Source organism: Micrasema longulum, unplaced genomic scaffold (genome assembly GCF_059751315.1).
Source record: "Micrasema longulum isolate JH-2025_06_02 unplaced genomic scaffold, ASM5975131v1 h1tg000504l, whole genome shotgun sequence".
Lineage (NCBI taxonomy): Eukaryota > Metazoa > Arthropoda > Insecta > Trichoptera > Brachycentridae > Micrasema > Micrasema longulum.
Genome location: NW_028277701.1, coordinates 171457 through 197451, shown reverse-complemented (window position 1 = coordinate 197451; position 25995 = coordinate 171457). Strand labels below are relative to the sequence as shown.

The following is a 25995-nucleotide window of genomic DNA, read 5'->3' as shown; positions in this document are numbered from 1 at the left end:
TGTTGACCTCTAAGATGCTTCTAAAAGTATGGTATTTCCTTTAAATTAGTGATGGCAGCATTTTTTTTTACAAATATGGAATACCCTCAAAAAATATATGTCATCAGAGGAAAGCGTATCAGTAGCCATATTTGGATTTTTTTTAAACATTTGAGTAATAGAAAAAAACACAACATGGTTTATACAGTATCTTTGAATACGGTTTTTACAAAATAGTTGTAAAAAATATTGTTGAATCACACTTAAAGTGTTTGTGATAATTAAATTTGAAAATTTGACAATTCATCATAATATAGCTTAGTTTTATCTTTTGCTGTAAATAAGTATGTATGTGTATGTACCTATATTAGTACATTTCTACCAAATATCCAACAATTGATTTTCCTTACCCATAATTATTATCAATTGAGCTATAAATATAGATGTCACTGCCATTTTTCAAACTGTTGCTCATTCTGTATACAAATATTTTGCTGTAAATTAATTATGTTGTCAAAAAGAGTTTAAAAAATGATTTATGGCTTTGGTGTCCCCCTTTTCTCCTGCTGTATCAATTTAAAAACAGAATAAAAAAAATGGAATGTTGTGACCTCGTAGTAACCAATCACAAAACATGCGTTTTATAATTTGGTGTTGCCAGCATTAAAATCAGTTTTATACTCTTTTGACACTCTACTTGTATTTATTTAGCCTAAAGTAAGGTGAGCCTTCATATTAGGGCACTGCAAACCCATCTTAAAATAAGTCTAAATGTATGATTGACATAATAATATGTAACACACCTCTTTTCTCTGTCAAAAATACATAGAGCATTGCACTGAAATAACAGTGCTACCTTAATATTTGATTAAGTGTGTGAAGAAAGCAAATTTTAAAAATACCTAGAGAATTTCTCTGGCAAAAACTATTTTTTTTAAGGGTTAAATCTATGTCTGTGAAATTGGAAGGAAGAGATGAGTCATGAAAAAGCCCATTTCATAATGAAAATAAAAGTATGTAATTAAAACAAAACTTGAAGGATAATCTACAGATTTTCAATTATTCAGCGAAAAATAGTTTATTCAGATATTTGCTTTTTAAACCTTTGATTTTAACTCGTCTCCTTTTTCCTTTCCTACATAGAGAAATATTCCATAAAAATTCTCTATTGGTTTTTTTTAAATTCAATTTACCTTCTGATTTTCATTATTTCCACTAAAAAATTCGACTGATGAAATGTAAAAAAAGTAAATACGCTCAAAATTATAAAAACTTAAAATTTTAAAAACTAATTCTTCCATTTTTTACATTTTTCTTTTAGATTGTAAATTATTATTGAAAATTTGGGCTCAAAAAGTTTTGTGTTCATTTTATACAGTTTTTCTTCTTCATAACATAAATGTATTAAATAAAGTATGTCTAGTACGCTATAGTTAGTAAGATACTTTAGTGAATATAATAAATTTATAATGTATTCATTCATATTTAATATGCACATTTGAATATTTTTTGTATTATTCTAAATTCAATGTTTCCTTCAGTTTAAATTATGATAGTATTGATAGCCAGTACAAAACTTCCATGTTCTCAATTTTTCATCTTTCAATTTTTGTGCCATATCAAAAAAATCTCTTTAAACTTCAGCTTGATTCTACCACTTGAAATATCAATAATTTCAAGAGGAAACTCATTTTTTACTGATTAAATTTTCAAATAGTTTATTTAAAATCTTAATCAGTTTAATTTTATAACAGTTTTTGTTTGTTTTTTTCCCTAAGTTTTCTGTATAAGTGGTATTAAAAAAAACAGTAGTAGATATTATTTATGGTAATTTTTCTTCTTTCTTAAATAAAAATGCGGCATATAAATCCATTAACTATCTTCTATTGACTTGATTACTTGACTCTATTGACTTGATTTTAAAAAAATAATTTGAGTTGACAATAATTATCTACATGGTGTAGTATATTTAAAACTCAAAACAATGAAGTAAAACATATTTTTAATCCTATGTGTTATCTTATAAAAATGCTATCGGTATGTGTATTTTGAATTTAAACTTTTTGTAAATAGTATTATACAAATCTCAATATTTTATTATGAAGTAAAAAAAATACAATTTCAGTGTTACAATGTGTAGTAAATATACAAAAGAATCTCTCTTATCAACAAAATTTCTTTTATTTTTAATATCCACAAAAAATACCCCAAAATGATTACTTAATTTTTTAATTAATATTTTTATGAAAATAAATTATATTATTATTGATTTAAGAGATACGTATTGTAATTAAGACGAGAAGAACACCGTACACCGCGCGTTAAGGGGGCGGAAAATACAACGATCTTGTTATGTTCAAGTTCATTCTCATTAATCAGTACAGCATAACGTATGTCATGATGTTCATTATTTTTTTACATTTCGATCGCTTACTAACCTAACTTTTTTTGTCGATATTTGATAATCCTATCTGAATATGTTGTGTGATTCTGGTAGAATTATTTTGAGTGACGGATTCTTCTTTATTACATTTCGATTGCTATGAACAAAGAAAAATGTAAAGCCCAATGAAGCGATATTTCTAGGTGTCCGAGATTCTAATCAATGGAGGACCGAAGTGCTGATTAAGTGAGCGCCGTAAACATGGCCGGATTTAAGGGAGGGCAACTGACCGGGATCTCCACAAGAGAGGGTCTACCACATAAATTGTTCTAATCTCAACGAAAGAGTACCTAGTATACGATTTGAAAACATAGTAATTTTGATTTTATGATTTTAGTATATTTATACAATTTTAACTTTACTCGCGGCAGCGTATTGTTTTACTGTGTTTGCGGCCGTTAGTCGATCCATGATCTCGTCGCTTTCGAGCGTTCGTGCTGGTGACGCAAAAATATTTGATTTGTCTCGCAATAAACTATTGAAACACTTGAAAGGAAAATATTACTTAAACTATTTGAAAAATAATTAGGGCCTCCTCTCTTTTGTTGCCCCTAGGCCTCCACACCTCTCAACCCGGCCATGGCCGTAAGGCCGATAAAACGAGGCCCGGAGTGCTGATTAAATGGTTTCCTGCTAGTTACATTTATAATATATGCAGTGTCTTCCAATTATTATTTTTTTATCCAAGAAACATGTTGTCTGTTGGAATTAAGATGCAAAATATTTGCTGGTTTGAACCACTTTAAAAGTAGATACCTAAAGGGACTTCTTCCTGTAGAATGAGAGAGCCGGACTGCACTCGATCATTATTTTTGGAAATGAATTTATTTTTACTTTTCCCATCACATCAATAATGTTGAGAATATTACTTACGGCAGTAAAATGTTCTTTTATTTTTTTTAATGTTGAAGATCAACAATGTAACAGCAAAGACTATGTCATTTAATTTATACATATTGTTTCAATAGAACAAGTCTAAAAATATGTGAATTGAAGTTTCCTTGCTTTTGGCAAAATACTTCATACCTGGTAATTGTTTATTTAAATATATTTTTTTTTTAGTAAAAGAAATATTTCATTTTGAGGGCCATTTTCAATGAGTTGTAAATAACTCGCTATTAAAAAATCGGAATTAAGTTGGAGTAGAGTAGGATTCGAACCACGGACCTCTGGTCCGTGAGTCCGAGATACTAGACAGGGACGTTATAAACATAATAATAAATAAAACAATTGCCATTGGAAATAATTACTTTTATATTTTTACAAACTTATATTATTAAACAAAAGTAATAGTTCTTTATACAAGCCCAGTCAGGGCAAACAGAGGATGGAAGTCGGAGATGGTAGGTTTTTAAAAATGCACTTCAATTATTTTTTTATTTCTTGCATTAAAAAAATTAAGTATATGCTGTATTAGCAGTGTATAATTGTGTAAGTGGTTGTGATTCTTTGTGGAAGCTAGTCAAGAACTTCAAATCATAATAATTATTAAATTTTGATAATTAGTGTCAGAATTTTTATTTGTGACTAAAAATAAAATCATTCCCTTTATATTATATGTAAATGATGATTCAGCTACTAAATAAGCGGCTTGTCAAGTAAATAAAGGGAAGGAATATTATTTTCGGTTTTTTAGTAAGAAATAAACTAAATGGTTATTACATTAATATGAAATTGTCCCTACGTTTACTGAAATTCACAACAAATTAAGATTATGTATACATTGAATAAACATAACCTTAAAAAAAAAATACTTAAATAACGAAGTGTTTTTTAGGACTCTTGTCTTGCAGTAATAAATAATTATATTATTACTCAAAGTCATAAAAAAAAAAAATCACTATGAACAGAAGTAAAAACAATTTAAAATGCCTTTATCGGTAAGTACTTTTATTCTACCAACCCCACAATATAGATTGGTGTTGCCCCCCACTGTTTTTTTTTTGACAGCCATAAAGTAATTCCACATTTCGCGCCAAACTTGTTCGTTGTCAGTTTTGTTGAGTTTGTTGTTTTCGTTTTTATTGATATTTATAAAGTTATTATAATAAAAAATGGATGTAGCTGACGCTCATATTGGACAATTACGTGTTAAAGATGAAGTTGGTGTTCGGTGTCAAAAACTTTTCCAGGATTTCTTAGAAGAGTAAGTAAAAACGAATAAAATGCATCGCATTACAATGTGCTCAAAATACAATTGACATTGTTACTTTTTTGATTAAATAGCTCGTGAATTTGATCGAAACCACGTTAAACTGCTAGAACACATGGTTATCTTTATTTATAATAGTCGCTTTACATTATATTCAATTATTTATTGACGTTTAAAAACTTTAAAACATTTGAAGGCTATGCGAAATAAAAAATAGTTGAACCTCAAAAAAACAAGTGGTTGAGAATGTTCTTGAAATGTTGATATCAAAATGTTGATATTAAGTGTTAATATCTAAATCTTAACTGGAAAATCAATAATCAAACCAATTTATAAATAAATATATGGTACAGTACCCGGCATTATATACCTTACGTCGGCATTTAGAAAGAGACTGTCGGCCATTTCGGCCAACTTGATATTGTAAAGCGTCGTCTCTGTCGCACGATAAGGGTACTAGTCAGCAGGGCTGTTAAAGTTTTCATGCTTATAATGATTTTTTTTAAATACCCCTTCAGGATGTGTATTTCTTACTATTGTTATATTAAGAAACTTTTAGTAAATAATAAAAACATGAGCACAATTTGCCTACTACCATAAGCCATGTGCCTAATACCGGTCTAGGTCATGACTCATTATTATGAATAACTTATATAGTGCCATTTTCGTATTATAATACTTCAAGGGCGCTTCACATAGTGATTCTATAGATAAATAAATTTACGTATTACAACAGAGATGAAGAACATTTAAGCGAAGGCAATATAGAAGTCTAGGCATCTACAGGGCTTATGACCTGTCAATGGCCGGTTTAAGTGGCCACTTTACACACTGTGTAACATTCACCATTCTGCCTATATTTGAACATCTATATTCCTTCAATTCTTTCATCTGTTGATGTTTTTGAAGTTAAAGAGCTGAAACCTTTATTTATGCGGGTGAGATTCATCTAATTGACTTATTTCACCTACATACTAGGCAATGCCTGAAAATGTTATTTTTTCAATTTCTATACTTCTTCATGGACCAGGTAATTTATCAACAACATTTTGAGTTTGTCCAAATTTTTGTAGACAAGGACTGGATTCAACTCCCTGGGGAGCTGTTTATATTAACATATTACAACAGAGATGAAGATATGTTAATATACTGTTGTACTAATATTAATTTTATTCAAACCTTGCAAAATTCTATGATCAAATTGCTACTACATAAAGATGTACACCACCAGAGACACAATATTTCAATATCATTAATGTATAAATCTGTAAATAAATTATCTGTTAGGGCTCTACTTTAGTACAAATTAATTTGTCAGCATGCGTCGCACTCCGAGTATAAACTCGTTGGTACATGATTACAACACCAGGTACTAGTATGGAAGGACTAGCTGTTCCTAGATACTGCAATAAATATGGCAAAAGGACACTGCAATATTAAAAATACTAAGTTAAATACAGGAGTGCGACGTTTGCTCAAATTATGGTTATTAGAAAAAAGTTTTTTGTATTAGTGATAGTTTTTCATAATGTAATCTGTAATTGTTTTTCAAGTAAAATTATTGTTAATGTAGGTTAAGTGTAAATAATCTATTTAATTTATAAGAACCTGCTGACGAGTTGTATGTATGCAACTCAGCAAGACTTTAATTTAAGACTATTTTGTAAATATTTTTGAAAAATAAATATTAAAAAAAAAAAAAAAAAACTGTTGTTATATGTTAATATAAACAGCTCCCCAGGGAGTTGAATCCAGTCCTAGTCTACAAAAATTTGTACAAACTCAAAATATTGTTAAATAAATTTAATTGAAGCTTTTAAATTGTAATTTAATTCAAACAATTTATTTTGCTGTCAGATGCTATGGATTTATTCAAATGATTTAGAGAACAAGTGGGTTTTAAGTTTTTTCCGAAATATCACTTCACTTTCACAGCCTCGCACCTCTGCTGGGAGAGCATTCCATGCCATTGGGCCTGCGACCGCAAATGCGCGTTCACTAAATTTAGTGCACTGTTTGCGTAGAGGTATAGTAACTTTTCCTCTCGCCGTAGACATAGCTGATTTAAGCGTGAGACGCCTGTCAACTAGTTGTCTGGAATGCATAGTTCCCTTAGATATTCCGGAGCAGAGCATGAGTCGTCAGTTATAAAAATGCTTATGGTTGTTTAATTATCGAAATTTCTGGTACCAAACATAATTTTATTCATTGTTCTGGCATCGAGACAACACTATTACGTAGGCAAAAAGGTCTATAACCTTTTGCCAGAATCGTGGAAAGACGGGAGTGTTGTCAAGTTGCGGAAGATGTTGACCTCGCTCTTTCATGACATTGGTCATTGGGAGTCCGAAAAGTTGATGCGTGCCACGGATAAAAAAAAATACATCACAGCTTCTACAAGTTGAAAATTAGAAAATGGCTGCTGAGGACAGGTGGAGTTGGAAGCAAGGGAAAGAAAAATAACTAATAAATACAAAAACCTCACCAAAAAATATGTGTTGGTTTTAGTAACAAAATATTTATGAACATTGTAAACAATTTCGCGTTACTAAGCCTGTAAAGGTTTCCTTATTTCCAAATATACTATAGATGCCGCAAACAAACTATTTAACCATAAATTAATACATAATAAAATAAATAAAACAACTTTGTTTTTAACCACTATTTTTTTTTTTCCACTGACTGGTCTCAAAGCAAACAAGCTTCTTCGTCAAGGTTTACGTAACTAATTACATAACCTACGTAATTAGTTACGTAATTCTTACGTAAAATACATTAAAAAAACTTCTTCGTCAAGGTTTACGTAACTAATTACATAACCTACGTAATTAGTTACGTAATTCTTACGTAAAATACATAAAAAAAACTTCTTCGTCAAGGTTTACGTAACTTATTACATAAACTACGTAATTAGTTACGTAAACCTTGATGAAGAAACTTGTTTGCTTTGAAACCGATCGGTGGAAAAAAAAAAATTAGTGTTTAAAAACAAAGTTGTTTTATTTATTTTACTATAATGAATAACCACAAAGTTAGTGCTTCAAATACAAACTTTATAAATTTATACATTTAAAATTGTCCCGACCTTACTTAAGAACGCTTAACAACCACTGACGGACATTACACATGACATGTGTATGACAAAGACAAAGCTCTACTAAGCCGAATATAGCCGACGGTCTCTTTCTAAATGCCAACGTACGATAAACAGGTGTTCATTAAACCCTATCACATCCGAAACCACGATGATCAGTATGAGCAAGAAGACATATTGGCACATTAAAATACTTTTTTGGAATTAATAAAATTTAAAAAAATAAAATATCAAAAAAAGCTAATGGTTGCTTATTTTTGCAGGGGAGAAACAAGGGGGGAGTCTGATACGCTGACTACCGCACGCTCGCGCTCCCCTCACTTATCCCCTGCAGAAGTAAACAACCATTTGTTTTTTTTAAATATTTTATTTAAAAAATTTTTTTTTGTTCTAAATATATTTTTAAATATGCCAATATGTCTTCTTGTCCATACTGATCATCGTGGTTTCTGATGTGACAGGGTTTAAAGAACCCCTGTATAATGCTGGATACTGTACTTACATGTTTTTAAAAAAGGATTAGCTGCCAAGCCTTTATTTTAGAGGCTTGTCTACAAATGGGATAGAGGGATGAGAATACACCACAACACCCAGACCAGCCAAATTTAACAGAAAAGCCTCTGTTTTCCAAAGTAATTCTGAATAAGTTTGATACATCCTCCGCGCATTGGGCACTGCTGCAATGGTTCTCACTTATTCAGAATCCATGTCCGGGACTCTGCTATTTGCGAATGTCAGCTATCATGTTTTTTATGGATGCACCATAAATGATTGTTATCCTGATTTCCTATCCGACCTCTCTGATATTAATATCCCATTCCCTATTCATATTCTAACTCTCCTGTCCCCACCTAAGAAACATGTATTTAAAATTCTAAATAAATTAAAAATATGTTAAGTTATTATAAGTTAAGTTTTGAAAATACTAACTTATATATCGTCATTGAATATCAAATATGAGCCATGGGACTTGGAGCACATTCTGAGAAAATCGATTAAAACGATTTAAAAAAAAAAACTAAACCAAAAATAACTTTTCTGTGTACGGACGGAGTAGGAAAAATACAATGTTTTTCAATAAAGTAATATATTTATTTAAAATACTAAATACTTTATGCCAAAAAGTCGCATTTTGATGATTTTCTCAGAATGTGCCCCGAGTCACATGGCCCATATTTGATGTGCAACGGTGATATATATTATTAACACATGTGTAAATATGTAAATGAATGACAAAACAAAAAACTTGACCCTGGCCAGAACACCCGAGCTGAGAGGTGAAAAGGCCATAAAAAACGAAGAAGAAAAAGAACACCCAGACCAATTGAGAAAATAATCTTTCTTGAATTTTTTTTGCAACTGGCGGGAATCGAACCTGCGACGCCAGTTTCACAGTTGGTTGTCTAGCAACAAAGCAAAAAAATGACTTAAATGTTGTAAGCTAAGCGATGATATCCAAATTGCTTCTGTTTTTTTTCCTAATATTTTTCTTTTTCAGATTTAAAGAAGACAATGTCGTCAAGTATCACAATCCCGCTCAAGAACTCGCCAAGGCCGAGCTCAGCACCCTGGAGGTCAGCTTCGACGACGTGGAACGCTACAATCAGCACCTGTCTACGACCATCATCGAGGAATACTTCCGGATCTTCCCGTTCCTCTGCACGGCGGTGGCCAACTTCGTGCTGGGCATCACGGAGCAGTCCAAGGACTCGCAGAAGAAGGAGTTCTACGTGTCCTTCACGGATGTGCCCACCAGGCACAAGGTCAGGGAGCTGACCACCGCCAAGGTGGGCACCCTGATCCGGATATCGGGACAGGTGGTGAGGACTCATCCTGTGCATCCCGAGCTGGTATCCGGAACCTTCGTCTGCATGGATTGCCAAACTGTAGTGAAGGATGTTGAACAGCAGTTCAAGGTATAGTATTGAAAAAAACATTCAAATTAGTTAAATTTATTGGTGGACGTTCATTGTATCGAGTGTTAACATAATTTGCGTCCATTTTTTTCCAAATTTAATATAAAAACCAAAAGTAAAACAAAATGGTGAAGGTTTATACATCATTCGATGAACGGTGAAAATGCTTTAATTTATTATTATTATTGATTTATTATAATTATAATTGACTTATCTTAAATGTTAGTAAGTGTCAAATAATTAGATTCTATCGTTCAAAATGACTCAAAATTTTCTTTATTCACTCGACAGTGTTACTCTCGCTTCTGTAAAAGAAATTGAAGACCTCGGTATCGTATTTGATGAAACGCTTTCTTTTAGTAGTCGTATCAAAGAGGGTATGCAAATGCTTGAATTTGTGTTGAGGTCAGCAAAACATTTAAAATCAATACTCTTATCGATCAAAAAATTATATTGTTCATCGGTTAGGAGTCAATGAGGAAGTTCAGTGTCTTTTAAAAAAAAATATTTGTTAAAATTAAATTAAACTGAGCCAAAAAAAATAATTTTTTTTTACATAACGTATTATCAGCGTTGAGATGCGTGACCGCTACTTTGTGGTTATTCATTATAATAAAATAAATATAAGACAACTTTGTTTTTAACTTTGTGTTGAAGTTTATGAAATTGAAATTTTTAGAGAGTAACTTGTTTATTGACAAAAAAAAAGAGTATAGTGTTTATTTATATTATTTATTGAAACCAACAGGAAAACCCACGGTCTTTAAAACAGTTTTCGAGTATGTGAATGCCCTCTTATTGTGTAGCCCAAATCTTATTTTAAACCACATATTGAAACCTGCTTGTTATCACCTTATGCCCAAATGTAAGACACACTAGTGTGAATGTTAGGCTGTGATATTTTTCTAAACAATTGAACACATTTCTAGTATACCATTCCCACAATATGCCGCAACCCTGTCTGTTCGAACCGTCGCCGGTTTCTGCTGGACACGGATCGCAGCGTGTTCGTGGACTTCCAGAAGGCGCGGATCCAGGAGACGCAGGCGGAACTCCCTCGTGGCTGCATCCCACGCTCTGTGGAAGTCATACTCCGTGCCGAGACGGTGGAAACTATCCAGGTAACCCACTTCACTATCCCTACAATATGCCACTACCCCGTCTGTGTAAACCATCGCCGGTTTCTGCTGGATGCGGTTTGATTCTCATAGCTCTGTATTATTCAAGCAAGGTGTTATTCAACATACTGTCTTCTTTACTGGATAGAGCATGATAAAATAGGTAGATTTTGACTTTCAACTCGGTTTTGACGATGTCACTTAATGACTTCTGGCAGTAAGCCGACGATTTATTTTGTACGAAAAGTTGAATTAAATAAATATATAAATTGATATATTTTAATATATAAAATATCACAATGAATAAACTTTACAAAATTATTACAAAACCACATTACCACCAAAAATTACAAAACCACACTCACGAAGGATGGGACACCAACAATAAAATAAAATACTTAAACTCATTAAAATAAAATTATATCCATTCATTAGTTAACCCATAGAAAATTTGTCAATAATGATCCTTAAGATAAAAATAACTTTATTTAATTTACTTACATATAACTTTGAATTATGTATCCTTACCTCTGTTCTGTATAAATACATTTAACTTTTTAATAAAGATACCAGTCTCGAAGATGTCGCGAAAGCGATGAAACCGGTCACTGGATATTCCAAATTTGTGGATTAAAGTATCACTCGTGTTTTATTTATATAATAAATTACAATGAACTTCCATCAAGAATTTTCACTTACAAACTTAAATGAATAAACTTGTTTGAATTTATAAAAATAATGTTATTCGTTAACAGGCTGGTGATCGATACGACTTCACAGGGACCCTGATCGTGGTACCCAACGTGGGTTCCCTGGCCCTGCCCGGCACTAAGGCGGAGATCACATCGCGCAAGGCGGGAGGGGAGGGGCAGGCGGAGGGCGTGCGCGGCCTGAAGGCTCTCGGCGTGCGGGAACTGCATTACAAGTAGGAATAAACATCATCACTTTTAATCCACTGAGGCAGAGTTAGTAACTAAATGGAATGAACGAGTCCATTAATAAATTGTAATAACGTAACAACTTCATCAACTGTCGAAGTTTGATTTCTGACCCTTGCATGGTGTAGTTGACTTTATGTGAAAGAGTGGTAAATGTGACAACGCCTTCATCCACTCGTATCATCAATGAGGAAGTTCTGTGGTTTTTTAAAAATTTATTACTAGACTATCAAACAAATCCAAAAATGTTTTAAAAATATTTTAGTGTATCGTATTATTAGCGCTATGATTTTTAAAATTTTTGTATTTTTGAAATTGCTTCACTTGTGACATCACAAGTTCTGATCGGTGAGGACGTTCTGCTGATTATTGATCGTTTTAATGTAGTATTTTCAAAAAATAGTACCGAATTTTTATTTACCAAATAACAGAATTAATGATTCTACAAAATAGTACATAAAATTTCTATATAATTGACTAAAATTACAAAGTATGTATGAACTTAAATGATGGTTATTGATCACAGGACAGCCTTTTTGGCCTGTAGCGTGCAGTCCACCTCAGGTCGGTTCGGGACATCTGACCTTCCCGCAGATGACCTGACCTCTGAAGATATGAAAAAGCAGATGACGGACCAAGAATGGGATAAGGTAAAAAATACTTACTTATTAACAAATTACAACAGGGATGGGAAAATTTTGGAGAAGGGAATATGAAAGTCTAAGGAATATAGAAGTCTTACTTATTTATTTATAAACTAGCTTTTATCCACGACTTCGCCCGCATGGTATAAGGAAGAAATTAGTTAGGTAATCAATTAGTTTTGTATCAATAAGAATTTTCCCAATGGAATAATATGGAACGATATATTTTCCCAATGGAATAAACTTCAATCACACACTGTTCACTTTCGGTTGGGCGCGGTAAATTATAAGCCAGTTTAGTTAAGAAATTATGCAACGGCGTGGGCCAAACACTGGAAAAAGGGCGAGAGATGCGTCGAAGCCGTTGCGTACCGTGGATTGCGCTGATGATAGTTGCAGAACTGCAGTGCGCACAGCAACTCTTCTTAGCCAATGACAAGAGAGAAGTGAGCCTATTGGTCCGAGGCGTGACCTTATGGTTGGATTGGTCCGATCCCATTGCCGCCGGAATGAAAAGGATTTGAATTGTTTGAATTGCCGGCGAATTTGTAACAGGTTAAAAGCCTGTTTCAATAACATCAAGGAAGAGAGGGAGGAAGAGGGACAGAAATTGAACTAGGTGGGAATAGAAGAGGGAGAGATGGTTAAATCTTTTAAATGCAAAATTTCTTCTTCGGGTAAAGCATGTTGCATTGATTTATTTGTTTGTTATCCAGGTATACGAGATGTCTCGAGACAGAAATCTGTACCAGAATCTCATCACCAGCCTGTTCCCCAGTATACACGGGAACAACGAAGTCAAGAGAGGAATACTGCTCATGTTGTTTGGGGGAGTTGCTAAGACTACTATGGAAGGTAAGGTGCCAGTCGCCAGTCTCCGGAAGGCTTTTCCACTGATCTCTGTACATCAAAAGGTTTTTCCTAGGGTTGGACGTGAAAGAGATAGTATATGACTTTAATGAATGATCTCTTGTGGTGGCGGTTCATAGTAAATTTATTATAGAAATAAAAGACGAGTAAAACTAAGGCAGTTTCACTTTTCATCATTTAAACATATTCCTGTATTTTTTGATAAATAGTTTCTTATTAAACCTAGGACCATCCAAAAAAGTACCCAGTTTTATTGCGGTCTTTGGACATACGGTATACAAAAAAAATAAAAAAAATTAAAAACGGAAAAGGTACCGACACAGAAAATTTCATTCTTATACTCTTTGTTAAAATAGTTTTTGAGTGCGAAAAATTTAACTTCCAACCATTGATTTTGTCAATTTTAGTCAGGCAAAATTAGTCCTATTCATCAAAATTGTCTGGCATCGCATAACCTCTTAAATCCACAAATTCAGGGTAATCTGTGATCGGTTTAATTGCATTTGTGACATCTTCAAGACTGGTATCTTAATTATATTTAATACTCGTATGTTCATACAAAAACAGTAAGAATCTATAATTAAAAATTATGCATTTTTTTTTATTTTTAAAAGGAATAACCCGCTAAGCCTCTATTTCGAGGCTTGTCTGCAGGTGGAAGAGAGGGGATATGGAAGGAGATAATGAAAAATACACCTCAACACCCAGACCAATTGAGAAAAAATCTTTCTTGAATCGAACCCGCTACGCCAGTTTCGCAGTTGGCTGTCTAACCAACTGCGCTACGGCACCTGTAATTGAATTATTTTTGACAAAATAACCTTTTTACAAAGTGTTACAGGATATAATAAAGATACCAGTCTCAAAGATGTTGCATAAGCGATGAGACCGATCGTATCACTCGTCTCTTATTTCTATAAAAAATACAATGACCTTTCACAAAAAAATTTCACTATTAAACTTGCATGTTCATAGTAAACATTGGTTGCAGATTTAAGTTCTTTTAAGCTTTCATCATAAGGTTTTTTCCTCAGTAAATGGTCGTTTTTTCCAGTCAGCTATAGATGATTGATTGTTTCAGGTACGACTCTTCGTGGGGATTTGAACTGTTGTATTGTAGGAGATCCTAGTACAGCCAAATCTCAGTTCTTGAAGCAAGTTAGTGAGATTACTCCCCGCGCAGTGTATACGAGTGGAAAGGCTTCTTCTGCTGCTGGTTTAACAGCTGCTGTTGTCAAGGTATTATTTTTTACTTCTTTGAGATCTTTCTTTGTCATTTTAGTAAGTTTCACACATACTGCTTTGGATTAAAATAATATAACTGTTATATTTACAATTTAATATGCCAATGTCACTAAAACTGGCATTGTTGGCGATAAAATGTCATCATATCCGTCGTATGCCTGTCATTATTAGAATAATCTAATTAACCCTCCCTCCCCGGTGATGTGTAGCTAGTACACATTGCCTCTAATAACTATAATATCTTTATAAATATAGTAAATATTGGGTTTAGATTTTCAGTATTCCTCCATTACGCATTTACGTATCGACTGAAATAATTTGTTATTAAATAATAAGTACTTATTAGGCACAAAAAAAGCATTTTATCGGAAATAAATTACAAATATCATTAAAAGTATACTCTCAGTCAGTCACATAGCCCAGTATTATATAGCTACATAGTATTAGTAGCTCTCGGGAAGTTGGCGCGGGTGCACGTTTTGCCCGAGTCGTTAGCGATACCCAATGGTTTTTTCATGTTTCCAGCAGTTAAATTTGAAATATTATCATCTTTGAATTAAATTATGTTTAATTACAGCCATTCCCTATAAATATTCCATTTTTCCCTTTTTAAATATCTTATTTTTTTAATGTGTAGTGACTACACAGCACCGTAATGCGCGGGTGTTTATGTAACTAACGTGATTTTACAGGACGAAGAGTCATTTGATTTTGTGATCGAGGCAGGAGCCCTCATGTTGGCCGATAATGGAGTTTGCTGTATCGACGAGTTCGACAAGATGGACCCTCAGGACCAAGTAGCCATTCACGAAGCTATGGAACAACAGACTATTTCCTTGGCCAAGGTAATATATTTTTAAAAATTAATTTTGATTGCACCAAAATAACATTACGTATAAAACTAAATATTTAAGGCACTAAATTAGGACAATGTGCCAGGCCAGGAACCCTTGAGCGATGGCTCGATATTATGAATGCACAATACTCTCCAATAGCAAGAGTATTTGCCTCTTAAACATAGTTTCATTGATGTGAAAGATATTGATTTCCAAAGTGATCATGTTCGCCCATGGTTGCCACAACAACATAACAACGTTATAATTTATTGGCTATTGCAAACATGTGGACACATTAACCTGCAATGTATTTTAAAAATTATTTTCTTGGGACGCTTGCAGTTGATAGCCTTACATTTCACTGTTGTTGGGATTGTGCGGCATCCATTTTAAAGCCTCTCATAATTTCACAGAAATTATTATTGAGAATAATATTCTGGCGCCCTCCAACATACTCATTAGATCAGTAAGTTGTTACAATATATGAAGGGGCTGGATATGAGACAACTGTACCTAATAGAAGCACTTACACAGTTCTGGTCGAACAATAAGGAGAGGTCTCAGCAAAATGCCCGTACAAGGTTTTCCCAGAGCATGAATTATATCATACCCAAAACCCGTACGACTTTTGCTCAGAGGAATCCCTCATTTATCACACCGAGAGTGTTCAATATTTTGGAAGAGCGTATTAAGCTCTCAAGGACAAAAAATATTTTCAAGAAAGGAGTTAAGGACTGGATTTTCCAAATGCTTGAGTTTACTGTTTACTATATTGATGTGCCAAATATATGTCTTTTTTTTCTTGAAAAATATTTTTTATGTTTCTGATCCTATATGTGTGGTGATATACTCATGTGTCTGTCATATAATTGCTCATCCCATCTCAACACAGGACTTTTAGTCCTATAGCGTTGGGAATTATGTCTCGAATAATGTACAATAAACTTATTTATGTAAATAAATAAATGTACCAAGCTATTGTACTCTGTAAAAATCACGGTTTTCTCTTTTAGAAATGGGAAGATTCATCATTATTCTTCTTGTACCGTATCAGGTGTCCCCGACGCCTCTGTCTTGCGCTGCCTGGAACAATTTTCCCACACATTTCATTCCGGTCCAGTCTCTTATGTTGCGCAGCCAAGACGTTTGCCTTCAGCCAGGTCTACGTTGTCTCTCAATTTTGTACTTGTCTCCACACAGGATGTGACCCAGATAGAAGATCTCACGGACCTTTATACATTTTAACAATAGGGAAATATCACATACTACGAATACCGATAAAAATATATTAAATGGATTTAGAATAATTAATTGTATTTTCAAAATCAAAATGGATATTGTAGAGAAATGCTTTCATACATAATCTTAAAAAATAACAAAAAAATATGTCGCTAAAAAAGCACAACATGTTTGGCCTTGACAGTTTTAACATCAAGATTCGTGATAATGTTCTAAACAATTTTTTATGGTCGGAACAAATGAACATGAAGCGTGACGTATTAAAAAAAAAACCTGATATTTCCCTATTGTCTGTTGTAATTACCTATCCTCGGGACCTCTACATTGCTGATCAAATCTGTCCACGGTATGCGAACTATTCTTGCGTGAGACCACATCTCCAATGATTATCATCTCTAGTAATTAGCATAATCAATTGATGATTGATTTTGCTAATAACATTGATGCAATGTAGCAAACCAGTTGATTTTTTAAGAGACTTTGCCATACAATTAAATTACAACAGGGATGGAGAATACCTTAAATAAGTAAATATGGAAGTCAAGACATTTACAGGGCTTATGACCTGTCATTGGCTGGTTTAAGTGGCCACTGTGCCACGGTGTCTATGAACATTTGGACAAACTCAAATATTGTAATGAAACCAACTGGTCCGAGAAGAAGTTTAAAAATTGAAAAATTGTTTTCAGGCGTTGCCTAGTATGAGAAATAATTCAGTCAGATGAATCTCTTCACAACAATAAAGGTTTCAGCTCTTTAACTTCACTGAAATCAACAGATGGAAGAATTGAAGAAATATGGATGTTCAAACATAGGCAAAATGGTGAATGTTACACAGTGTGTAAAGTGGCCACTTAAACCAGCCAATGACAGGTCACAAGCCCTGTAAATGCCTCGACTTCCATATTCCCTTATTTAAGGTATTCTCCATCCCTGTTGTAATTTGTTAATCTTAATGACCCCCGAGGGGGTGAAATCCAGTCTTGTGTCTGTGAACATTTGGACAAACTCAAATATTGTAATACAATTAAATGTTTTAATTATTACCACCGAACTTCCTCATTGCAATATTTTCAACAAATAATTCATTTAATGACGACTTTCAACCAGCTGATCATCTTTTTAGTAAATAACGTAAAATCCTGCTACTAAAATCTTTTGTGTCTTTCAGGCGGGAGTGAGAGCAACATTAAACGCGCGTACCTCTATCCTGGCAGCAGCCAACCCCATCGGGGGAAGATATGACCGTGCGAAGTCACTGCAGCAGAATGTCAACCTCAGTGCACCTATTATGTCCAGATTTGATCTGTTCTTCATACTTATAGATGAGAGTTCAGAGGTAAGCAACCTTTGTTTTTATTTATTTGTTAGAATTTTTAATATATCATACATCCGATAGAATAGAATCATAACCTCAAAATTTTTTATTTTATTTAAATAGATATACAGAATAAACTTTACGATTTATCCGCTTGATGGCTGTAAGACACACTTACACTTATTTGAATGCCGCCATTCTCAGTGTCATTTTAAACTATTTTCTTTACGACATTTGAGATTTTCTATAAAAAAAATGCTATAGCTCTTTAAAAGACAAATCTAAATACACATGAAAAATCGACATTGCTTTAAATGTTGAAAAGAAAATTTTTAGTTATGACATTTTTCAGTTAAATGTCAGACTTAACTTAAATGGTTATTTTTTTTTGCATATATGGCACCCTCAACAAGGGGGTGCGATATATCTTCATTGAAATAAAAATCAATAAACAACATTTATGACAAACATCAATAATTCAAAATTCATCAAGAGCAGGTTTTTCAACTATATATAATTATATAATTTAAGCTTCCTTTATTTTATTTTATTGTTTGCACCACAACAGGCCAGGAGGCCTAATTACAGTGGTGAATTACATCACAGAACACCCAGGCTTGAGAAAAATCACATTTAATTTCTGTGTTCTCACCGTGAATCGAACCCGGAACCTTCCGTCTGTGAGTCAAGCGTCTTGACCACTACACCACGGAGGCCGCCCGTGGTGTGATTTATTGTGATTTTTTTTACTATTACTTTGCGAACTGTCTTTGTAATCTTGCGTTTTGTAATATTTTCAGACAATCGACTACGCAATAGCACGCAAAATAGTGGATCTGCATTGTAATAAGGAAGACACTTACGACTGTTTCTACACCAGAGAAGATCTCTTGAGATACATTGCATTCGCCCGCTCTTTCAAGCCCATCATAACAGAGGTATTTTTTATTTTTTTAATATGGTTATTTACAATAAATGCACACAAAACTATTTTTATTCATGTCCCTACTTGCCAAAAAAAAAACTGTGTTTTTAATAATGGACTCACGTATTATTGAAAAAGTAAAATAATTGGCATTCAAAATAATTAATATAAATTATGGATAAAATAACTTAAAATCATTACCATTTCCCTATCTACACCCAGTGATGTATAGGGCACTGCATGTGTACTCCAATCGCATCTGTAAGATAAGGTGATCAGTCTTACGCTTCAGGTACCTGTCCAGAGACATTGAAATATTGCAGTGTTAAACCACCATTAAAACAAATATTTTACATCGACACTGACACGAATCAAACAGGACTAATTAATGGTAGACAAATGTGCCAATGTCTACACTTACGAGGCGGATATATCTTTACTCGATTTACTTTTTCAGGATTTTTGTTTGAGAGTAGTCATCAAGTTGAAAATGCCCGTCCAGGATTCGGGTCCTATTTCACACACAGAACTGCCATAATTCAAGTAAATTCTAATGAAATTAGCTCTTTATCAAAAGTGAAGATTTAAGCCTGTCAACCATGGCAGTTACGCCCGTCCTCTGTATGACAGCAGTACAGTAACCTTGTCCTATCTCTGTTTCGTCAGGATGCCGGCAAGCTGCTGGTGGAGCTGTACGGGCAGCTGAGGCAGAGGGACAGTTCTGGCGGCAGTAGCAAGTCCACTTGGCGCATCACTGTGCGGCAGCTGGAGTCCATGGTTCGGCTGTCGGAAGCTATGGCCAAGATGCACTGCAGTTCGCATGTCACGCCCGCCTATGTCCAGGAAGCGTATCGGTAAATATAAAATTTGTCATAATAAGATAGTGCTAGACTGACTGATATATATAGGTCATGTTCTTCACGTCTTTATGGCGGGGATGAAGTTAATGTACTCCAGAACATTGCATTGGATTTATCATCCTATTTAATTATTGAGTTAACGCCCTGTGTGTTATAATGTCGGTCTTGCACAGTAAAATGTATTGTGTTAACAGAAAATGCTTAGTTGCTTCTTCTGTCGACTTAACTAGATTTCTGATAAAATCATTCAGCGCGCGTGTCTATCATCAATCTAAGGACGTTAGACCCTCAGCTATTATGTTGAAAATTGCAGTCTACTTTTAGAAGAAAGGCTGCAATTTAAAAAAATTTAGTCTTTGATTTTAAAATTAGATGTTTATTCAGTCTCTCATATTTTTGATGAACTAAAGAGAAATGTTTTTGATCTGATGTGCTTGTTGTAGATTGTTGAACAAATCCATCATCCGAGTGGAACAGCCCGACATACATTTAGACGAGGATGAACCCCAGTTCCAGCCTTCTATGGATGTCGATCCAGAGCTCCCTGCGACTAACGGCCACTCCGGTAAATTATAAATATATATATTTTTTTATTTCTGGATCAAATAACGTAGACGAGTAATAATAAAACAATAAGTATTATACAATAAAAATAAGGCTCATATGATTCCACTACAATAAGGCTAATGGATTTAAATATCCACAGTGAAAACAAATGGGAATTAAATAAAGGTGTGCTTGATGTTTGTGTGATGTATGTGTCTGTGTAATGTATGTGTCTGTGTGAATGTCTGCTTGTAGATTTGTGCTTGTGGGTGTAAGAATATGCATGTTGGTGTGTGTTTCTTGAGCTAGGATTTTTAACAGCTGCTAGATCCAGACTTTCTCTACCTCCTAGAGAGTGATTAATTTGAAGATTTTTATTATTTATTGGCTTCATATAATGGCCACACTGGTAATTAAACGCCAAGCATATACGAATACGTGCAACTAAATATGAAAATGTTCATTTAGACCATTATTGCAACCTTAAGCATTACCCAAAACACCTTATCAGATTGAATTGACCAAACCGTATTTGCTTTTTTTTTGTTTTTGAAGCAGTTTTATACACGATTTGACGTTTAATCGTCAATGTGGCCAATATATAAAGCAAAGAAAAAAATGAAAATCTTCAAATCAATCACACTCTAGGAGGTAGAGAAGATCCGATCAGGTCAGATCAGATTAGATTCTATTTTTTCATTTTTCATTTTTACACCATATTATCATTTTTTACACCATTTTATTTAAAAGCCAGTCTACTGAGAGTTTTGCACATCAAAAAGTTGTATACCACGTGTTCTTCTTTTGAAGACTCAATTAAGGTGCATAGTGAGACCAGGTCAATACTTTTATTCTTTATAATGTCGTGTAAGAGTGTCATGTCCATAACTGTAAGCAGACCGTAAGACAATTTTACTGATAAATATTTTCAGAAACAAATGGAACAACAAACGGACACGGGGAACATCATGTGAATGGAGATTCTGTTCCAAAGAAGAAGCTTACCTTATCATTTGAGGAGTACAAATCTCTGAGTAACATGCTGATCATCTATATGAGGAATGCGGAACTGGCAATGGAATCTAGTGGTAATAATTATACAAATATATACATGGACCTATATTGTTCCTTATCCATATAAATGATATTTTTAATTTATCAGTAAAAGGCTCTAATCAGTATTTTTTTTTTTTTAAATTTCTTTTTGAAGTTCAACAAAAACAAGGATACATAAAATACATACAATTTGTATTTAAGCATTGGTAACATTCTTTATACATATCCTCAATTATAGAACTCCACCATCTTTCATCAATTATATAAAACACGTGTGAAGCTTAATTAAATCAATTTGAGTAATAATAAAATCAATTTGAGTAATAATAAAAATTAAGTTAAAGATAAGAATAAAAATTGAGTTAAAGAAATAAAATTGAGTTAAAGATAAGAAACTAGTTGTTTTTAAATAAAATAAAAGAGAAAAAAAGAACATATAAGAAGTAATAAAACAAACTAAAATTAATTTACATAAACAAAAAAAAAGATCAGACATTTGATTAAGAAACACAGTAATTTTTTTAATAATCATTTGCTCTATCATGATAAATGTCAATATGAAATCTCTTCTGTCGATCTCCAACTGGGTAGGAGCTCTCATGCTATCCACAAGCATAATTCCTACAATGGAGATAAATTGCAGGCCTTATCTCACAAGCGGCAGGATTTTTCAGCATTTCAAATAAGCACCACGAAACGCACACAACAGTCAGCTAACTCATAATGGTGTCAACTTCTAAGTAGGTCGGGGTAAGCACCACGCATGTGCGAAACTGCGATGGAATACAAACGGAACTGAAAGTGCAAGATTGGTTCAGTTAAAAAAAAATTGACATAAAAATCTTCACAATCAAAGATTATTTTACAAACAAATGAAAACCTAAGCCAGCAAAGAAATGAAAAATTTAATAAAAAAAAAATTTGTTTGACGAATCAACTTTTGATTGATCATCCTGCCATCATAAATTAATCCATTTCTATTGGCATAAATATTATGTTTTTTTCTTCCAGAAGATGATACAGATAGTTCCGGAATCAGAAGAAGTAGTGTAATCAATTGGTACTTGGAGCAAATCGCTGAACAGATAGAAAATGAAGATGAGTTAGTAGAGAAAAAGGCCCTTGTCGAAAAAGTGCTTGATCGGCTAATGTACCATGTAAGTATAGCTACTGTTTCTCCGAATCTATTAAAATTAACCAACTAAAGATTTGAATAAAAATAATATAATGCATTTGAATACAGAAAATAGTAATCTAATTGTGCCAACTCGTCAAATAAAACAAAAATGGTAGCTCCCGACTGAATTAAATTCTAACAGACGAATAATCACGCAAATAATTATTTCTGTAATTTTGGGTTGTGGTTCCGTGGTTAGTGTCACGGACTCACCGATCAGAGATCCGAAGTTCGCACCCCGCTCTGCCACAACTTGGTTCCCATTTTCTAATAATGACTTATTTTCAACTTGTTGAAAATGGCCCTTAAAAAAAAGAAATATTTAGGTTTATCATAAAAACGCAAATATATCTTTTTTTATAAAGAAAAAACTCTTATTTTTAAAAACAGTATTATTTAATATCCTGACTAGTTTTTAATATCCTGACTAATTAAAAAAATATTTGGGTAAATCATAAGAAAATATTTATTTTATTAAAAAAAAAACAAATAAAAATGTTTTCTGTAGTTTTAAGAAAAAAAATGCAAAAGATAATTTCTGTTCCTTAGAGAATAAAACACGGGAGTCCACTTTGGGCCATTTTGGCCTTAAAAATGCAGAAATTCTTGCAATAAGCTATTAAGTCCACTTACGTTATAAAAAAGCTTTTTTAAGTTGAAATAAATATCCAAAGTCCACTTTGTTTTGATGCAAAAAACATCAGTAGTCCCAGATACACTACTGTATTTAAAAAAAATAAAAAAATATTTGGACCCCTGTATTTAGTAGCCTTACGTGTCATGTACAAGGCTAAGGTACTCGGAAAAAATCGTTTTTGTTTGTCTTGGAAATGGGATGTTAGATCACTGATTTTGGTTTATTACCTTTATGAGTCCATTATATTTTTAAAAAGGTACAGGCACTTTAAGGTACAGATTTGTTTTTTAATCTAAACTATTTTGATGGCTAATATCTAACCCGCTTTATGGGTAGTAGCATCTAAAAGGTTGGGAAACCACCGCATAAAAATAACAGCGTCTTTAATTATTTTCTCCTTTTTTGACAGAATCCTGCTAAAATGTTTGCAATAATGACAAATTTTAAATATAAACACTCGTATTCAATACTTTGAATAATATCGCCGGTAAAAAGCTGAAATTGTAAAATATATGCTATTTTTTTTCAGAATTTTAAGTTGTGTGGTATGAGCTGACATCCATGCATGTCGGTCATTAATTTTGGCATTTACATCAAAAACCCTTGTGTGCAATGTTCATAAAATCAACAGATTTATGTTACACAAAACTGGACTTATTTTTACAAATTGTCATCTATCTTTACACTATAATCTGATTTTGGTATTACTTTTAAATAGCCCTGATAACTAATGGTGCATAGGGCACTGCATTGGTACACCAATCGCATGATCAGTCTTATGCTTCAGGTGCCAGTCCAGGTACTATGAAATATTCTAGTGTAAAAACACCTTTTTATATAAATATTTCAAGTCAACCATGTCAGGAATCGAACCCGAGACCTCTTGCATGGTAAGCTAATGCGCTGACCACTACACCGACCACTACATTGACCCTGCAAAATTTACTGTATGGGCAAATCAGTCAGTTAGCCGTTTTAATGTCGAATAATTAATGATGCATTTTTATTTATTTTTTGCAGGATCAAGTGATAATTCCTCTCTCTACAACCGGCCTAAAATCTGCAAAGTCACAACCGGATGAAGCAGAAGATGACCCACTTCTTGTTGTTCACCCTAACTATGTTGTAGACGTATAGCCTAATGATTTTATATTTTTATCATAAATAAACCTCTTCTACCTGTCTGTCTTTTTGTTACTTAATCACCTTACTTTAAGGCTAGTTTAGTAATCATATCTGAAAGAGACTAGAGGCTTTCAAGATATGGTCTTATAGAAGAATTCTGGAAATTTCATGAAGAGGCCGCATCACGGTGACGAGGTTCTTAGTAGAATCGATGGAGGGAGCCACCTGCTTAAGACCATCTCCTAAAGGCGTGCTAGATGGAAGAGGTAATAGAGAGGATGTCTGAGGGGACAAAGTACAGGGGGCCAACGGCGAGAATACCTGAGGATTTATGCTAAGGTATGAGCTGCAGGTCATATGAAAACCTAAAGAGGGCCGGACAGGACAGACCAGAGTGGCAGAGGTGATTCAGAGCTTTGTTACAAACCAGTCCATTTTAGAGGATGAAGCCAGAAAGAGAGTAATCATCACTTTCCTATCTACAAATTGCAGCGTATCTTGATCACTTGATAAATGCAGGCAAGATTATCTGTCTTAAGCTTTGAATCTAGTCAGTTTAGGGATTATGAAATATTACAATGAAAATCAATGCGTGTTTAATGTTCACTCTTGTCGGCAATTAAATACAGGACCAGGGAGGGGACATTACATTACCTTACCGATAAAATCTCAACACTGGACCACGGAGTAAATCTCTATTCTCCTTTTCAGGATTTTTTCTAAGATTAGCCACTGAACACTCGTCTAGTGTTCTGGTTCTATTTCTCACATAACTTTATTTTTCATTAAAATTCTGTAATTAACTTAAATGTGTTTATTTTGTGTAAGATCACTCAATTATTTACACATAATCAATATACTATAAATGGAAAATCACTATGTTAGTTTTAAAATATTGATTTGTGACAAAAAATATTTCATTGTTTTCATTGATTCTTGGCGGCCTATTTGTTCCATTGCTGAGAAACATTTTTTTGGCTTTACCCATTTGTAAAATATATGAGCAAGTACCAAATTCAAATACCAGGCTAGTACATTTTCAAGTATTGGCCATTTTTAAAGGGATCTAGAAATGCAAATCGCCAATTGAAAAAGTACCCACCTATAGTTTTATTATAAAACATATGTGCACTTACCCAAAACCACCTCTACAGGTGTAGAGGGGGTTGTGACTTACCAGAATTCAGATTTCCCAGTAAATTAAAAAAATACTTGATAAAAAAAAATACGCAAAAAACATCGATTTACAAATTCTATTGAACAAAAAGTTTTTTGATGAACAATCATTTTAGAAAACTTTTATTTCAAACTGCGACTACATTTTTAGAAAAAATATTAAATTATTTAATCTTTAATTCGAGGTTCGAGTTCCGTGCATTAAAAAAAAAACATTTTTTTTAAAACTGCGAGTTTCTTATTTGTATTAAATAAATAAAAAGTAAACTAAAATGCTACAGTAATATTTTCCATGCTTGCTCACTTTCGAAAAAGTAAGTTTAGATTGCTTATAGAAGTACGTTGGACTAGTTAAGGCGAGATAAAGTTGATAAATATAAAATACGCTGGGTCCTGAGATGAGACTGGTTTCCAGGAACGACAAATCTAGAATGACGGTGCCAGGATATGTGGGCATGCAGACGACTGTAGTTATGTTGTTGTCACCAACAACATACATATATATACCTTACAACTATATTGCATATGTAGAATAGAAAACATATAAAATATCTGTATCTATAAAAGTGTTTTAAGTGATCCCAAAAAAAGTTTTTCTTCATTTAAAAAAATCGACATATCGATGTACCAAGTTATTTTTCTAAACTAACATCGATGTTTTTTATCGATGCGCAATGAATCGATATCTGTAAAACATCGAT

The 25995-nt window shown here is 33.4% G+C and overlaps 1 protein-coding gene across 2 annotated transcripts; it reads left to right on the top strand.

Annotated features, from left to right (window-relative positions):
* The first annotated feature begins 4399 nt into the window (after window positions 1-4399).
* Window positions 4400-24177, top strand: Mcm6 (minichromosome maintenance 6). 2 transcript variants are annotated; one of them, XM_088227444.1, is made up of 15 exons: window positions 4400-4568; window positions 9167-9584; window positions 10514-10705; window positions 11458-11627; window positions 12167-12290; window positions 13001-13139; window positions 14236-14393; window positions 15092-15244; window positions 17646-17813; window positions 18593-18730; window positions 19384-19571; window positions 20021-20142; window positions 21056-21211; window positions 22194-22336; window positions 24014-24177. In XM_088227444.1, exons 1-15 carry the CDS (start codon window positions 4477-4479, stop codon window positions 24128-24130), a joined length of 2478 nt encoding a protein of 825 aa, XP_088083570.1. In that variant the 5' UTR covers window positions 4400-4476; the 3' UTR covers window positions 24131-24177. The 2 variants fall into 2 exon arrangements, with proteins under 2 accessions (XP_088083570.1, XP_088083569.1); XM_088227443.1 differs by having other exon boundaries at window positions 22191-22336.
* Window positions 24178-25995: the final 1818 nt, after the last annotated feature.